The sequence below is a fragment of the Talpa occidentalis genome, unplaced genomic scaffold, assembly GCF_014898055.3.
Source record: "Talpa occidentalis isolate TD23 unplaced genomic scaffold, MPIMG_talOcc4v2.1 talOcc4.3, whole genome shotgun sequence".
NCBI lineage: Eukaryota > Metazoa > Chordata > Mammalia > Eulipotyphla > Talpidae > Talpa > Talpa occidentalis.
Genome location: NW_023603184.1, coordinates 125,409,932 through 125,428,371, shown reverse-complemented (window position 1 = coordinate 125,428,371; position 18,440 = coordinate 125,409,932). Strand labels below are relative to the sequence as shown.

At 38.2% G+C, this 18,440-nt stretch overlaps 2 protein-coding genes across 8 annotated transcripts in view; both read right to left on the bottom strand.

Moving 5' to 3' along the window:
* Window positions 1–4,026, bottom strand: part of LOC119256126 (cytochrome P450 20A1) — a 36,660-nt gene extending 32,634 nt beyond the window's left edge. Inside the window, exons 1-3 of one of the 4 annotated variants that reach the window (XM_037523881.1) lie at window positions 3,879–4,026; window positions 749–798; window positions 31–197 (exon numbers count right to left, since the gene is read on the bottom strand). In XM_037523881.1, the coding sequence (XP_037379778.1) occupies window positions 31–197; window positions 749–798; window positions 3,879–3,950 (289 nt within the window). In that variant the 5' untranslated portion in view covers window positions 3,951–4,026. Of the gene's footprint in view, window positions 1–30; window positions 198–748; window positions 799–1,916; window positions 2,030–3,878 lie in introns of those variants that run through there. The other 3 variants (XM_037523882.2, XM_037523884.2, XM_037523885.2) reach the window with 3 other exon arrangements.
* Window positions 4,027–10,875: 6,849 nt separating this feature from the next.
* Window positions 10,876–18,440, bottom strand: part of NBEAL1 (neurobeachin like 1) — a 145,432-nt gene continuing 137,867 nt past the window's right edge. For all 4 annotated transcript variants that reach the window (XM_037523880.2, XM_054700003.1, XM_054700001.1 and 1 more), the window contains one exon: window positions 10,876–16,880. In XM_037523880.2, the coding sequence (XP_037379777.1) occupies window positions 16,779–16,880 (102 nt within the window). In that variant the 3' untranslated portion in view covers window positions 10,876–16,778. The remainder of the gene's footprint in view (window positions 16,881–18,440) is intronic.

Sequence of the window (18,440 nt, the reverse complement as noted above, 5' to 3'; positions counted from 1 at the left end):
TCTGCTAATTAGAAAGAAAATTAAACTCACATGTCTTATTGGGGTTGATATGCTGCTTCAGGACATCAACAGTGCCCAAACTAACCACAAGGCGCCTGCCAAACCAGAAAGAGACCACAGGACCGTATCTCTCGTGCAAATTAACCAGGAACTCATGCAAACTTCCACTGTTGACAATATCTGGAAGATTACCATCTCTGAGAAGAGAGCAACATTTGACAAAATAATCAATGTGACTTGAAAGAATTAGAAAAACGAAAGATGATTCTGAATTGTGTCAACAGATGAAAGCAAAGGTACTTGAAATTCAAATTATTGAAAAATCCACAACACAATTATACTTGACTTCTTGCTTACCGCAGTTATATTTAGATATGGATTTGTCTGATATTTTGAGAATTCATAAAACTTCAAACCAAGCGAGAAAGCTACACAAGGACTTAAGACACTGGAAAACCATCCAATTTTTGCAACACCTCATTTTGAAATAGCAGTGAACATCATCACATCTGCCATGAACAAGTTTTTTCTTCATTCCATCTATCTTTATCCTTTCTGTTTTTAACTATCTCTGGCTAAGGAAAGTGAGAGCAGTTAGAGATTTGATTTACACAGCCCTCCTTTCCGTTCTTACAAGGTTTTCATTGTAGGTCCACAGATAGGTTTAGAATAAACAAAGAAATTAAATAAACTGAGTAATCTGAGTAATCTAAAAATATGGTATAGTATTGATACAAAAAAAAATTACTTTTCTTCTGTTGGAGTAATCCCTGGAATTCCTGCAGCTCGTCTGGAAGCCTTAAAAAAAATTTTAAAATAATTTAGTACAATGAATTATCACGTATATCCCATAAATCTGATGTGTCTTCCTAAGACATATGCAAAAAGTTTAAATAATATCTTTCCAATTTGATGGAATCTCAGAAATTATTTCCATAGTAAGATACAAAAACTGGTTTCTTTGTAGAGGAAAGACTATCTTAACATTCTTTCTCTGTGTCAATTAAACAAGTGTTTGAAGAATTTAAAAACCACCCTACATCACTTAATACATAATTAAGTACAGTTTTCTTTGTTCTGAGTCTATAAATGATGCCAGATGGCTTGGCTTAAAAAAAAAAAAAAATCAATGCCATGCTTATAATAGCTTTATTCCTGAAATAGTTCTGCTCTTTCTAGTCAAAGAATTTACCAAAATACTATAAATATTGAACTTCAGCTATAATGAAGTCATTATGCAGCAAATAAAGGATGTGAAATTAAAGAGTTCTGTGGCATCAAGGAAATAGGGTATCCAACACAGATGAAGAGAATATCCCCAATCATTAAAGGACCAGATCTATGCAGCTGAATGAGATGATAATCAGCACTGCCTGGGCCAGGATGGAGAGCTCCAGAAAGGATATCTTCATGGGAAAGAAAATACAACAGATGAAAACTCGCCATTTGTAACAACATGGGTGAACTGGAAGGGACTATGCAAAGCAAAATAAGTCAGAAGGAGAAAGATAAATACCAGATGATTTCACTCATTTGTGGACTTAATATAAAGAAAAAAAACAAATCTTGAAATCTGACTGTAGAATTAGAGGTGGATGGCGGGTGTGGGGAGTAAAGTAAGGAAAGGCGTTTGGTGAAGACTGGACATTTGGTGGACGTTTGGTGGAGATTTATTAAAGCTTTGGTTGTGGGTGGGGTAGCATATGTCTGAAACAGAGTGAGCCTATGCCTGTGATAATATACAGTGTCGTAAACCAACATTACTTCAATAAAAAAAAATACAAAAAAATACAACTAATGTCTGAGTATGTGGACAATCTCAATGAGTAGTATTATGGGAAAAAATTGAAATTTTTTGGGAAAAAAAACTGACAGGCGTGAATAAGCTCTCATGATGTGTGAAAAGTAAAGCCAACCTCTGCTAACCACCATAATGCTGGCTTCCACAGATCCATCAGCAGGCAGGAAGAGGGCGCCTCAGAAGTATGTGTTCTCTGGATAGGATTCCTGCACCAGCCTCCACACTTCACTAGCAGACATGAAGGGTGAGCCTGAGAACACCAGGTAAAACGCTCTTCTGCCTTTTACTATATTCACATTTCCCAAATACCTGAAATGATGAGCTATTTCCAAATATGGCACGTAGCTGGGTACACTCTGTGAAAGTCTCCTGGATATCCAGAGCCTCCCCACTTCCACATGCCTTGGTAAGATCCAGAATAACGTTCTTACAACATTTGTCCTTACTTATATTAGACACTACATATAGCCTAGGACTACCATTTCTAGGTTTTCCCTCATCCCCCTGGATTCCTATTTCTAAATTTTATCCTCCTTCCTGACCCATTTCTCCCCCACTCAAACGTCCATCATACCTCAGCCCTGATTCTCACTCATATACTAGATCTAAGACATTTCCAACAAACCAACATCTCCAGAGTGTTAACATCAGGTGTCCAAACCTATAACTATTTCTTATCTTCCCTTCTTGTAATTTTTTACTATCTTGACTCCAAAAATAGTTTTACCCCAAAAGATGCTCTTTTCCCATTGCACTCACTCTATTTGCTAGTACTTAACAAAGTATTTTGTTGGGCCTCCCTGGTGGTGCAAGGGGTTAAGCACAACACTGTGAAGCAAACATCAGCCTCTGCAGCATGAGTTCGATACCCTGGCCCACCAGGGAGCAACCTACATGGTGAAGCAGACCTCAACTCTTTCGCCCACTGCTCCCCTCAGCAGTGTATTTCAGTTTCCTGTTCTGTTTCCGGCTCTGTCTCTGGTGAGTCCTCTCACCCCCACCATACCTCTGGCCTGTACCCCATCTTCTATGCATAAATTAATCTTTGAAAAAAAAAAAGAAAATATTTTGTTATTATCAGGGATGTACTTAGAGTTGTTCAGTTACTTTATAAAGCCACCACCTTGCTTTGTGGATGATTGCATTTAATGATGATTCCTCAACCATTAGTTCCTCTGCAGACAAAGGCTAGTAGAGAAAGGCTGGGATAGGAGAATCCAGCACAGTGGACTCGGCAAGCTCACACACTAACCCACAGCCTCGCTCCTGCTTGACCCATCTGCCTTGGAGAGGCCACGCGAGGAGTCAGACCCGGACAGGCCTTTGGAGTCTAATAATGAGGGCAAATCTAAAGACTGACGGAAAAGAAACCACCAAAAATTGTTGGTGGAGGGGCCTCCCTGGTGGCGCAAGGGGTTAAGAAACAACCTATGAAACTCTCCACTGCCACTGTAGCACAAGTTCGAGCCCCGGCCAGGGAGCTACCCACATGGCGCAGCAGACCTCTTCTGACTCGCCCGCTGCTCCCCTCAGCAGTGTACTTTGGTCAATCTGCCTGTTCTGTTCCCCTCTCTGTCTCTGGTGAATCCTCTCACTCTCCACACCTCTACCCTGTACCCCAGTTCTTGTATGCACAAATAAATCTTTTTTTAAAAAATTGCTGGTAGAAAGCTTGGGGAAGGAGAAAGCAGTGAGCACCCTCAAGTTTCCTTCCAGACACACGAGAACATGGGTTTGGAAGCGTGTGCGCCAGAAGCCACCCAAAGACCTTCACACCCGCCTGGTAATGGCTTGGTGGTGCCGGGACCGGGGGCGGGACCCCGAGGACTGAGGCCTCTGGTGGTCGCGGGGCTGCTCTCCCTGCCGCCCGCCCGCCGCGCTCTGCGCCTGCGCCTGCGCCGCCCTCCCCTCAGCCGGACTCGACCGCGCCCGGCGAGGCGCCACGTGACCCGGCGCCCGCGCGGGGCACCCTCCCCTCAGCCCCGCCCCTGCGGCCCGCCGCGGGCGAGCTACGTGGACGCGCGTGGGCAGAGCCAGGGACGGCGGCCGGAGCCCTGCGGGCTGAGGTGGCGGTTACCGGGTACAGGTAGAGCACCGCGCCCACCAGCGCCAGCAAGAAGGTGACGGCGAAGATCGCGAAGTCCAGCATGGCGCTTCCGCCGGGAGCCGCGTCCCGGAGCCGCAGCGGCGCCTCGGCCTGGAGGGACCGTGGAATGAGGGCGGGGGCGGAGGGGCCCGCGGACGCCGGAGCGAATGGGCCGCGGGGCGGGGGGCGGGGCCCGGCCCGGCTGGGGGCGGGGGCGCCGCGCGGCGCGAGCCACGTCCCGGGCGGGGGTTAGGGAGCCGCGGAGGCGGGACTGGGGCGCGGAGCTGCTGGGGAAACGGAGCCCAGACTCCGCAAGACGTTAGGCGCCGTCGCTTTGCCCCAACCAGGAGTTGCAAGTGTTGTTTTCAGGTTTAAGAGTAAAAACTCTAGGGCCTCCCCGGTGGCGCAGCGGTTGAGCGCGCCTGCAGCCTCTGCAGCGCCGGTTCGATCCCCGGCTGCTCCCCGGCCACCGGAGGAGGGTCCACATGGCGCGCAGACCTCTCCTGCCGCCCGCTGCTCCCTCAGCAGTGTACTTCGGTCCTTCTGCCTGCTCTGCTCCCCGCTCTGGCTCTGGTGAATTCTCTCACCCTCCCGCGCTTCTGACTACCCAATGCTTGTATAAAATAAATAAATAAATTTTTAAAAAAAAAAAAAAGGTAAAAACTCTAAACCACTGGTTCTCCAGTGCACGTCCTGGACCGGCAGCAGCAGCGCCCCTGGAGAACTTGTGATAAATCCCTTTTCTTCATCTTACCCCGACCCTCGGAGTCAGGCTCTATGGAAGGAGAAAGAGAAAGGAGTCTGTTTTAACGAAGCTGTTGAACGCAGTCAGAAGCACTCACCTGGGTTCACCTGGACTGGAAATTGCTTGAGTCAAAAAGTTTAATCTGGGTCTCCCCGGTGGCGCAGCGGTTGAGCACTGGGTTGCGAAGCTGCCCGCAGCCTCTGCAGCGCCGGTTCGATCCCCGGCTGCTCCCGGCCACCGGAGGAGGGTCCCGCATGGCGCGCAGAACTCTCCTGCCGCCCGCTGCTCCCCTCAGCAGTGTACTTCGGTCCTTCTGCCTGCTCTGCTCCCGCTCTGGCTCTGGTGAATTCTCTCACCCTCCCGCGCTTCTGACTACCCAATGCTTGTATAAAATAAATAAATAAATCTTTAAAAAAAAAAAAAAAGGTAAAAACTCTAAACCACTGGTTCTCCAGTGCACGTCCCTGGACCGGCAGCCCCAGCAGCGCCCCTGGAGAACTTGTGATAAATCCCTTTTCTTCATCTTACCCCGACCCTCGGAGTCAGGCTCTATGGGAAGGAGAAAGAGAAAGGAGTCTGTTTTAACGAAGCTGTTGAACGCAGTCAGAAGCACTCACCTGGGTTCACCTGGACTGGAAATTGCTTGAGTCAAAAAGTTTAATCTGGGTCTCCCCGGTGGCGCAGCGGTTGAGCACTGGGTTGCGAAGCTGCCCGCAGCCTCTGCAGCGCCGGTTCGATCCCCGGCTGCTCCCCGGCCACCGGAGGAGGGTCCCGCATGGCGCGCAGAACTCTCCTGCCGCCCGCTGCTCCCCTCAGCAGTGTACTTCGGTCCTTCTGCCTGCTCTGCTCCCCGCTCTGGCTCTGGTGAATTCTCTCACCCTCCCGCGCTTCTGACTGTACCCAGTGCTTGTATTTAAAAAAAGAAAATAGTTAAAATTTTAAAAATCAAGTATTTCTTTAGGACCAGTTATTCATTACAATTTTGTTGCACATTTGATCAAAAAAATAATCACAGAATTTGATAAAGTAGTAAACCTAAGTAAAAAGTCTGTTGGAAATTCATCTGTTCAGATGGATAGGCACATTTTTCAATTAGTTCAAGTATTTATGAATTAATATAATTTAATGCTAAATATCAATTCAGGGGCCTCCCTGGTGGCCTAAGGGTTAAATCTCAGCGCTATCACCTGGAGAGCCTGAGTTAGATCCCCAGTCGCAGCTAACACATAGGGAGCAGCAGACCTCTCTTGTCCCCCACTCTGCTCCCCTCAGCAGTGTATTTCAGTAGATCAGCCTGTTAGGCTACCTACTCTGTCTCTGGTGAATCCTCTCACCCCTGGCACCTCTGGCCTACACTTCAGTTCTATGCATAAATAAATCTCAAAAAAAAAAAATGAATTCAAGTGCTTTTTTTTGGTTTTAGTAAGTCCTGAAAAAACTTTTTCCTGGAAGCAAGAAGCTATTACAGAGTCACAGCAACATCATTCAATTTTTTGCTTTACTTTTGAGATACAGCCCCAAAATTATATAGTCAGATTTTACACACACACACACACACATATTACATATGACTATATATGTGCTTGCTTTCTGTTAATATGAAGTACATGTATTTATTTTTATTCTTTTAAAAGATTTATTTATTTATACAAGCACTGGGTACAGTCAGAAGCATGGGAGAGTGAGCGAATTCACCAGAGCCAGAGCAGGGAGCAGAACAGGCAGACTGCTGAGGGGAGCAGCAGGCACAGCAGGAGAGGTCTGCGCCCCATGTGGGACCCTCGCAGGCTGCCGGGGATCTAACCGGTGCAGCAGAGGCTGCAGGAAGCTTCGCAGCTCAGCGCTCAACCGCTGCGCCACTGGGGAAGCCCCATGTATTTATTTTTAAATGATAACTCAATCATAAATTCATGAAATGGACCACATTTGGTCATGATGCACGATTACCCCTTTTACTTATTACTGAAATTGATGGCAGATCTTAAGGCTCTTCCTGGCTATGATAGATAATGGGCTGTAGTAAGGATCTTCCTGTCCACTATAGATAATGGGCTGTAGTTTTGTAGGGGATTTTTGGTAGTTCTTGCAGGCTGAGTGTTGGGATCACATATATTTCAATATTTTTTTGTACTTTTTTGCCAGCAGGATCTTAAATCCTAGATTTCCGCCATACTTTTTTTCCTCGTAACTATCCATTCACCAGAGGCTACATTTTACACTCTTCTCAAGAAGCAATGCCTTTTGAGATTGCCACATCAAATTCTGCACATTACGTTAATTTTAATACAGTACTCTGATCCATTCAAACTTTTTCAACTTTTGCATATATGTTGGACTTGCTGTTTCTTGGAGTCTTTTTTGTCAGAAAAAATCAGCCCTGCTAACACCTTGATCTTAGCCAAGAAATATTTAAGAGTTTCTGACTTCCAGAATATGAGTGAGTTTATGTTTTTCAAAGCACTAGATTTGTGACTATAGCAGTAATTACATATGTAATACCACTTTTGCAAATAAGTAGCTTGAAGATGAGACAAATTCTAATGTTGTGATCAATACTGTATCACTTACTTTATAATAAAGGTAATTTATAGTAAAGGTAATTAGATTCAGGTAATTACCTTCTTAGTAAAGGTAATTACTTATCTTAAAGAAATCTATTTTGCCACAATGAAAAATCATTACCAGGGGAGTGTGGAAATTTCCACTTACCAGGGAAGTGTGGAAATTTTTCCTTTGCAAAAGATAATCTAAACATGGAGTTCCTTGAATAAGTTTTGCCCCTTTATTTTAAAATGTGTTGTTATAGCATAACATGTATTATATTTTTTGTTTAATAATTTATAATCTATTAACCTTTGAGTGCATTTTAATAAAGCAATCCATATTTGTGGGCCTCCCCCATGGCGCAGCGGTTGAGTGCTGGGTTGTGAAGCTGCCCGCAGCCTCTGCAGCGCTGGTTCGATCCCTGGCCACCGGGCAAGGGTCCTACATGGCCCGCAGACCTCTCCTGCCGCCCGCTGCTCCCCTCAACAGTGTACTTCGTCCTTCTGCCTGCTCTGCTCTCCGCTCTGACTCTGGTGAATTCTCTCACCCTCCCGCGCTTCTGACTGTACCCAGTGCTTGTATAAATAAATAAATAAATCTTAAAAAAAAAAAAGAAAAAAGAAATCCATACTTGTTACCCAATATTTAAACATACACTGCAACATCTGGATCCCTACAACCAATGATTTGCCAATTGTTCTATTTTCATTATAAATCTCTCCAATGTGTACAGAAAAAAAGAAAAATCCTAAAGATGAGTCATAAAAACTATTACAGAAACTGGAGGGGATTATGCTAAGTGAAATAAGTCAGAAGGAGAAAAACAATTAACAGATGGTGTCACTTATATGTGGAATATAAAGGAACAAAACAGAATCAGCTAAAACCAAAGGAGTAAAAAACAATAGCAATCTGACTGTAGAACTGAGGTTACCCAGAGGCAGAGGGGAGAGTTAAGAGTAAAGTGGAGTGGGGCACAATGGTGAGGACTTTGAGTGCCTTGGCAGTGGGTGTGGTGTAGTAACATACACCTGATAGGTGAGATCCTATAGCTCTAAATCATACAGTGTTGTAAACCAATGTTACCTCAATAAAATAAAATAAAAAATAAATAGGGGCCTCCTAGGTGGCGCAGCAGTTGAGTGCAGTGCTGCAACTCTGAGCCTATGCAGTGCCAGTTCCATTCCCCGCCAGCCAGGGAGAAACCCACAAGGCACAGACCTCTCCTGCCTCGCCTGTTGCTTCCCTCAGCAGTGTCTGGTCCGTCTACCTGTTCTGTTCCCCGCTCTATCTCTGGTGAATTCTCTCACCCTCCCATGCTTCTGACCTGTACCCCAGTTCCTGTTTAAATAAATACAAATCTTAAAAATAAATAAAAAATAAATTTTAAAAAAGTGAAATTAAAATTGTGTATTACAATGGTATAGTTCCCACCTCTGATCCCAGGAATCAGATATATTAAGTTGATGAGAAAATACATTATTGAGCAAATGAATATAATAAAGATTCCAGCCCAGGTGCAATGAACATTCCAATGCAGGCATAATCAACAAGTTTGCTTACTTTACAGCTCCTTCCCTTTCAAGATTCACAGCCAGGGCCTCAGCACTCTTATCTACAAGGTTGGGCAGCTGGCCAAGCTGGTCTCTCTCTCCAAGGTCACCCCGAATGCCTGCATCTTGCCCCCCTTGCCTTGCCCCCCTTGTCTGGGGACTTTGCTGCAAATGGATGTGCCTGCTGAAAAAACATGTAACATATTTGGAGACAGTTGTGTGTAAAAGGAACTCTTGGTCTTTAAACGGGTACTCAGACCTTATGGGGCTACCCAGGTCTGGGACCTCATGCATGAGTAATAAAGTTTCTCCTGACCTCACCATTCCTGAAGTACTGCTTGTTCTTCCTCAGCCTGGGTAAAAGGCTAGAATTTATTTCTACAACAAAGTGTCTTATTCAAAGTCATAGAGTTAGTTGATAGTAGAAATACAACCTGAAGTCAGATCTTTGTTCCAGCTGTATGACCTTGCCAGTATATCACTCTATTAGAAATATAGTATTTCAAACCTTAACCAATATTATTGACCTTAGATCAACATTGACATTTTAAGTTCCTTCATATATTTAAAAAATAACAGCTTAGGCGCGGCTTCACTGACCCCCGCCTTGGGTCTGTGAGGTCCACCCGGGGCGCAATAAACTTTCCCTCCCTTTGAGAAATTTGAAAAAAAAAAAAAAAAAAAAAAAATAACAGCTTAATACAACAGAACTGTTGATTGTAAATAAGACAACTGTGAAAAATAAGTGGGTTTCCTTCAGAAGAACAAGCACTGAAAATTAACACTATTATAAATTAGTAAATTTCATTGTCATTCTTTGCAAACTTAGTTAGCAATTTCCAAACTCAATCATCTTTAGGATACTGAATTGGCCAAATCTTAAACCATGACAAGTTCATCCTAAGAAAGTCTGGATAAATTTCTCTGAACTATTATGGCTCTAATTGATAAGATGAATAATTAACATATCTACTACTCAATCAATATGGGAAAGTAAAAGTATTTGCATAAAACACAACTGTTCATATTAAAAGAATCCCATTATAAGTTTAGATTGTTTTCACAAATAAAACTTCCTTAATTTTAAGTCTCAAGTGAAAAATTCAGGAGATCTGCAGTTTACTTTTATATATAAAATTTTATGAAGACTGCTTTTAAGCTGTTGATGTTCTTTATCAACCTCTGTAACACTTTGCCCAAGTTCTCATCTAAGCATGTTCTCATGTCTTTTTCCATATATAAATGCTTCTGGAATGTTCCTTGGTAGTATTCTACAACTATTGTTCTAGACTGAATAAATAGATCTTTCCCTTCTCTTTAATCATTGTGACATTTTATGTATATGAATGACTTAGCACACAATTTTTGTGGGAAAATCCATGATTTATAAAAGGATCTGGGTTATAAGTCAAAGCTGGATAATGAAAGGCAGCACATATTTTCAAAAGCAATTTTATATTACTATACCATGACTAATGGTAATTTACAATTTTTTCTGTAGCATTTGTTTAACTCGTCCCATTTCTCCTAAGTTATAACTGAACCAGCTTTGAATGAGCACAATTTTGGAAAGCATGCCAAACAAGAATTAAATAGATCTTTAAAATCATTCTAATAAATTCAGGAATGAAAAGGGTAAAAAATTACTGAGTGCACCAAAAGTTTAAAATATTGTATGTCATATTCTCATTAAATGAATGATATGAGAAAATACAAGTTCCAGTGTTAATGTGTAAAGCACATCTATTTGTTTGATATTGGGTTGGTTTATGGACTTATTTCACAAAAGCAAGACAGTCTTAATGCTTTAAGTGACCTGGTTTTTTGAGTGTCATGTGAGGGAGCAATCTCACCAAATGAATTAATACAGGAGTTTCTAATTCCAGCAAAGTATCTTCAATAAATAGTGCATAGATGATGCTAGAGTAAATAAGGTCAAAATTCATTCCTGTCGCTTTGTTATTCAGGTCTGGAAACAAAAGTACTAGCAAGAACCTGTAACAAATTTGGATTCTTACTATTAAGTTCTACTAACCTTAACAAAAACAGATGGTTAACAGGTCAACATTTAGACTATTAAAAGCTGATAAAGCATTCTAATGCTGAAAGGAAATGAAAGTTTCAAAGGAAAAAGGTCTAATATTTACTTGATGAACTACAAGTTTCTGGCTTATGATCATTTATTTACTAGGGAAAATTTAACAATATTTTTGAGGTGGTTTTAATACAAAATGCTTAATATCAATTTTTACATCTGACAAAAACTGGTTAACCAACATAACTTATATCTTGTGCACAAGGGACTACAGAAATTCTGCCCATATGAGAAAGAAGCAAATCAATGTGCTGCTTAACAAATACTTGGTTCAATTTCTTACCTATTCAAATAACTTAGCCAAGGCTAAGTTCTAATCAAACTATGAATTGAGGACTACAAATCAACTAAAGAAAGTAACACCATATTTTATTTGATTCAAACCCATTCTGATATACAAAGCTAATTTATTATGTACAAAATAAATGTACATTCTTAAAAAGTGTTAGAATACAAATTTCCAAGGAACTAAAAAAAGTGCAAAATTTTCAATTATTATTTTCAATCATGCTATACAGAAACACATCAAACATTAGTTCATATATACACACACTGAAAAAGTGTTAAAGTAGCACTCAATGTAACAAAACATGTATCATATTTCATTTTAAAATGATAAGGAAAATGTATTGCACCAAATTAACAGTAACTTCATTATTATGAGAATAATAAAAATTATTTACATATCTTTATTAAGTCAAAAAGTTTTTCCATTTTAAAACCTTTTTTGGCATACAAATAATCTCTGAGTCACAGTTTGCAGTCAATAATTAGATATAAATAAGGCTTAATATTATTTTTGTTATGGTCAATTCCAGTAGGATAAGAAGGAACACTTTATAATAACTGCACAACTTTTTAAATTCCTCATTGAATTAGCAGCATGATTTACATTGTTCTTTTTAACAAGTCATTCCAAATTTTCAGCTAATCTCCTCTGAAATTGACTGTGTGCGTGTGCGTGTGTATACATTCAAGTCACTGTCACTCTGGGATAACATTATTTAATCTGGGTCCCAGAAAAACTGACAAAAGAGACAGATCATTTGGTTTGCTATTTTATGGTATTAATGGATCTACTTCTATAGCAATGCATCTGACAGAAAATGACCACCTGGCTAGAACTCTGATTACTCTTTCACTAAAGCTGTCACTCCAATTCTATAAAAGCAAACAGTTAGGAGAAGAAAAATCATACTTGCTAGGTGTTTCGAAGAACAGACCAGTGATAAGGTTTTCTAAAAATTTTTCTTTTTTATGTAAACTATCAAATAAACAGTAGCCACAAAAAATTTTGGTGTTATTTATGAATCATAGAGACCGGTAAATAGTAGAATGGGGGAAAAGGTTTAAAATATAGTATCTTTAACAGTAAGGTCTACTTTCAAATAACATTTTGGGAAAGTATAGAAACTACATAATTAAATAAATTTAAAATACATGGTTTAGTGTAAGAAAATGTTTCTAAGAGAAAAAAATATCAAAAATAGATTAGTCTCTGGCTACCAGAGAAACTCTAGTTTTAATATATCCTAAGTATTGAAATTTATCAAAATAAAAATTGAGGTCTAATAGGAATAAGTTTTCTTTATAAAAATCTTATATTTTACTCAAGAAAAGTTTTAAGTTTTATTTTTAAGTCCAGATAAATTAACTTGTTTTCTTATTCTCAAATTAAAATACTACATTGTAATAGTATTACAAATAGCTTATTGTATAGCTCAAAAGTAGTTATGAATCTTAAATAATGAGGCAGAAATCATATAAGTGAACACACACACACACACACACCCATATTCCCCTAATACTTTACTAACAGTCAACTTTAAAATATGAATGGGTGATTCTTTCAATAACAAAATTGCATTATTATTGTAGTAAAGTCTGCAAAGTAAGTTTCAAAGGAAACATAATGAAATTATATCATGGAAAAAAATATTGACATGGTGACTTTTTAACTTGTTTTTTCTTTCTGAAATTTCAGTTCATAAGATTATAGGCATTTAAACAAAAGTTAATACAGTTGTATCTGTCCTTTTACTTTTCATTAATGTCATTAGCTTCACAGATCAACATTCTGCATTGTGTTTAGAAATTACCCACTTGCGACAAGTGAGATAATCTGAAGAAGTGTCTTACATGAATTTCTATAGTCTACAAAAAAATATCTGATTATATAGCGCTTTTATACAAGGTTTTTATACTGAAGAAAATCGTGTAACTTCTATAATCTAGTTTGACCTTATATTTTGAATATAGAAGTTGAATCATTTCCAATATGGGCCTAAATATCTTAAATGTTAATGCTTTATCTTCTATAAATTTTCATATGCAAGATTATTTTCATACAGAAGCTACACCTACAAAAGTTATCAGAAGTACTTGGGAAATTTATCCCTAATTTTTAATTAGGAAAACTCTATTGTTTAGTTGCTTTAAGGCCACAAGAGACCTAATTTGATGCTTTAAATCTAGCATTTTATTATTCATGTTTTTTATTAGTACTTAAAAATGTTACCTAATTAGAATGTACAAAGTAATCAGTGATAGTCACCAGAAACTACTAAAATCAAATAGATATACTCCTTTTGAGGAAAATAGTAATTATAGTTTTCAAGCATGAAACATCTCCAGAGAAAGAATTACTTGACTGAAAAGGAATTTGGATTTTTTCTAGGATGTTCATAACAAAGATAATAAAATCAGTCTCAGCAAATATTCGACAAATGCCTTTAAAGATAATGATTAAACATATCTATTTAAATATGTGAATATTAAATATGACTTATATAAGTGGATGGATATAATTTCTATAAAGGGAAATATTTTAAGATTTAACATAATAGTCCTGAGACATAATATTTTTTACATTAAGTAGCAAGTAATGAGATTCAGAAAGTCCAGAATAGTGCCTGGACAAAACTTCATGAACACATCAGATCTATAATCTCAATTAAGAACCAATGGCCTAGAAATTGCTAGGTTCAAATTAAAGTAGGTTATGGTAAACATTTTAAGAATATTGAAATGATGATGGATATAACATTATATTGTTGTTGGCTATAGAACAACACCAGGACTCTACCATAGGAAAAAGTACCACCAGGACTCTAACATAGGAAAATTCCCCACAACAATGTTCTAGATGGGATCACATTTAAATCAAATTGAATGCCCAGTATGTATAAAAATTAGGCAAAAATAATATTGAGAATGGGTATTTGTTGAGGGGGTAAAAATGTTTAAGATTGGTCACTTACAGTTTCAATTGACGGAGGAAAAGGAACTAGTACAGGCTGTAAGTATGACTGATAAAGGAAAACAACAGATTAGAGATAAAATGAAAAAGAATCTTTCATTTCGTAAATCAGTAACTATATCCTAACGAAAGGCTTGAGAACTTATTTATAGAAGACAAGTTTAATGGTCTATTTGAAGAGACCAAACTTCACACAGACATATCCATATCATACATATATGATATTATTTAATATTTATGTGATATTTATATTTAATAAAGTTTATGCACTTACATCTTTTCATTGAAAAGGTGATAAAGATAATGCTACTCATTATTTACATATATATAAACAGGAGCTAAACTCTTAAATTCAATTAAAAGATTTCCATTAGTGATTCCTTCAGTAACAATATAAAATACATATAAAGGTTAAAGGTCATGAGGCTATAATCATTAAATAAAATCTGGTGTTAACAATTTTTTTCTGCCTACTCCCGCTTAACCAAAATTTAAAATGTCTTAGGTTAAGATTCAATCTTCAAATCCAAATTTTAATTAATTATGAAGACACACCCATTCCCTTTTTCAAAAGCAGAAAACTAATTTCTAAAACTAGTTCATTAAGAATAATTTTTATATGACTTACATAAAGAAAACAGGAAGGTTCACCGCTGTTTTGATGTTCCTTGCTAATGCCAAATGAATATTTGGCATTTTCTCTCTTACAAAAAGATTATTTGACCTCAATAAAGCACTGTGACCCAAAGGAAATTGGTAGAAATTTACTCGTAGATGACATGAGTTTCACAGGTTTGAAAGACTTTAAACCAAGGGCCCACCTTTATTTTTATATACTTTCCTAATTTTCATGCCTAGACCTGTTTTTTTAGTAATGACATTATTTACTGACTGGTGAAGAGTTGAAGAAAATCTTAGAAAGCTTCCCTATTCTCTGAGCATAGCTATAATGTGTTTTTTTAATTGAAACATATTTGACAAATAACATTATGCAAATTTATATATTATATATTAATACTTGATTTCACTGTACGAAAGTAAAATCATTGTCTTAGTATAAATATCTCCCATTATGGGAATGTTGAAGTTTTTATTTCTATCATCACAAGTGTCAAGAAGCAAAAGCAGATGAAAAGTTCAGCAAAGACAAAAGATTTTATAATATTCAAGTTGAGATACTATATTCATCAACTGAAATAGATGTTTTACTCACAGGATTATAAAGAAAAGCTGGGAAATGAGAAAGAACTACAAAGATAAAATTCTCAAAGACTCAACTGAGATGTAAAGATAGCTATGAGTTATGGAATAAAAGAGAATAATGTGAAAAGAAGATGTTATGATAAAAAGTTTTTCATCCCTCCCCTGGTCATAGATCTTTTAAAGAAGACAATATAACCATTCAAGTCCTGAAAAAAATGCAGTTAACATACAGAATTTCCACACAATGTCAGGGGATTCTTGAACTTCTTTATACCCATGAAATCTCCAACTTTGGACACCTAGTTATTAAAAGCTCCATGACCTAACTCAAAAGATGATCTTATGAGAAGCACTATAGCAAAAGATCTCTTTGAATCCCAAATAAATCAGCATTTTAATTTTAATATCTTGAATAATAAAGCATAATGTAACACAATGCTATATACAATAATTACAAACTAAAAGCTATATATATCATGAAATAAAAATATTTTATATTAATGACTAGCTAATATATTAATGACTAGCTTAAGTTATGCATACTTTTTCAATTCATTCATCAATCACATGGAAGTCCCTGGTATAACTTTAATATACTTGGCTATTATTGCTAACATAAAATTATTGGGGGGAAACATAATATTTGCTTAGTTAAAAACAAGGTGAGAAACTTCAAACTTTGCAGACAATGCTACTAAAAGGACACTATTCTCAAAATCATAATTTTAACTAATAATCATCATAATCATCATTTTAACTTATACTGTTTAGTGGAAAACATCTGAAAATGTACATCTAGTGTCTCTTATTGTTATCAACCTTTACTAAGGATAATATATACATATCAGTAAGTTCTCATTAGTAATGTGTTAAGTAGTAGCGGAATGAACCAATGTACCAGTTTAACATCATTTTAACATCATGAAAAGCTGGGATTTATACTGAGTTTGAAAATCCAAGTATACAATAGATACCTTTAAACTATTACCTCCGATCAGGATTTCCACAAGTGAATTGACGTATTTTTAATATGACGTTCAATAAATAGAAAAATGATTAAAGAATGTATTAAAAAGCCATGTCTCTCAACTGTCCGATTATCTGTACTCTTTCATAGAAATACTTTAAATTTTGCTATTTATAATAATTAGCAATTAAATCTAATTTCTTTCTTTTTAGAAGTTTTCTTTTAAATATGGACCCAATCTGTAGGAATAGACCACTAAAGCTAATCAATACTTTCATCAAATTCACTGTAGTAAAAACTGAAAATTAGTTAATAAGGTGAAATTTAATTCAATGTTAACCAGAATTGTTTTAGGTGGATAATAATATAAGCTACCTCCTTATACATAAACCATACAAATTTTGGTAATCGCTAAATGACTTTCAGGGATAAAAGCCCTAAAACATCTCAGAAAGTTGAGAGATGTGGTTAAAGTGATAAAGCAATAAATAAAATTTCAGTCATCCATGACAGAGAGGGGAACAATCACATGGAATCTTGGGTATTATATTCAGTTTCTCCAGCTGATATCTGGCTTAGTCGCTTGTTAGTTCCCCAGAATTTTCGAGAAAGCTGACCTGTTCGCACCTGTTTAAAGAAATCCAGAGAAATAAAATGTTATTAGGAGAAAAAATAAAGAAAATTGACAAATGAAACACTTATTTTGTAGAATGCAGAAGAAATAAGTTTGTTAACAGAATCATTTCAATAATTTTTAAAATATTTATTTATTCATTCATTCATTCATTCATTCAAGCACTAGGTACCGTCAGAATCGCAGGAGGGTGAGAGAATTCACTAGAGCCAGAGCGGAGAGCAGAACAGGCAGACTGACAAAGTACACTGCTGAGGGGAACAGTGGGCAGAGCGGGAGAGGTCTGCGCACAACGTGGGACCCATCGCCGGCGGCCGGGGATTGAACCGGTGCTGCAGAGGCTGCGGGCAGCTTCGCAGCCCAGCACTCAACTACTGCGCCACCAGGGAGGCCTTCAATAATTTTTTTTTAACATTTATTTATTTATACAGGCACTGTGATACAGGTCAGAGACACAGGAGGGTGAGAGAATTCACCAGACAGAGCAGGGAGCAGAATAGGCAGAAGGACCACGCACACTGCTGAGGGGAGCAGCGAGCGAGCGAGCGAGACAGGAGAGGTCTGCCGCGCCATATGGGAATCTCCCTGGCTGGCCTCTGGGAATTGAACCAGCTCTCAGGCTACAGACAGCTTCACAGCGCTGTGCTCAACCTGCCGCACGACCTGGGATGCCCATTTTAATAATTATTGATTAACGGTAATAAAGAAAGGTTTCTACATTGGTCATCTTTCAGTTAAGAAGGGACTAATGTAACACCCAAGTGTAAATTTTTAAATTAAATGTCAGTTTTATCAAAATTACCAGATCACTGGGTTGCGAAGCTGCCCGCAGCCTCTGTGGCGCCGGTTCGATCCCCGGCTGCTCCCCGGCCACTGGAGGAGGGTCCCACATGGCGCGCAGACCTCTCCTGCCGCCCGCTGCTCCCCTCAGCAGTGTACTTCGCTCCTTCTGCCTGCTCTGCTCCCCGCTCTGGCTCTGGTGAATTCTCTCACCCTCCCGCGCTTCTGACTGTACCCAGTGCATGTATAAACAAAACAAACAAATAAATAAATAAATAAAGCATGCCTCTATAAAAAAAAAAAAAAAATTACCAGATCCCTTACTTTCTATATTAATAAAAATATATGCTACTTCATCAAAATAATCTGTTCAAAAATTTACTTAACCTAGGTAACAAGACACATAGATTTGGAGATTTTTCTCCTGAGTTTGTGGTATTTTTAAGGTAAGTTACAAAGGTAAGTAAAATAATGTTTTGATTAAACAATTTGAAAGCAGTATGAAAGCATTTTCATATGAGAAATAAGTCTATAACAATAACAGAATTTATAAAACAGTAACAGTATAAGCTCTTTGAAAAACCAAATTCTGTATACCACTAAATGTACCACCAAGCACAATTTTTATTATTTATTTATTTTTTAAAAGATTTATTTATTTATACCAGATTTGGGGTACTGTCAGAGGCGCAAGAGGGTGAGAGAATTCACCAGAGACAGAGCAGGGAGCAGAACAGGCAGACAGACCAAAGACACTCTTGAGGGGAGCAGTT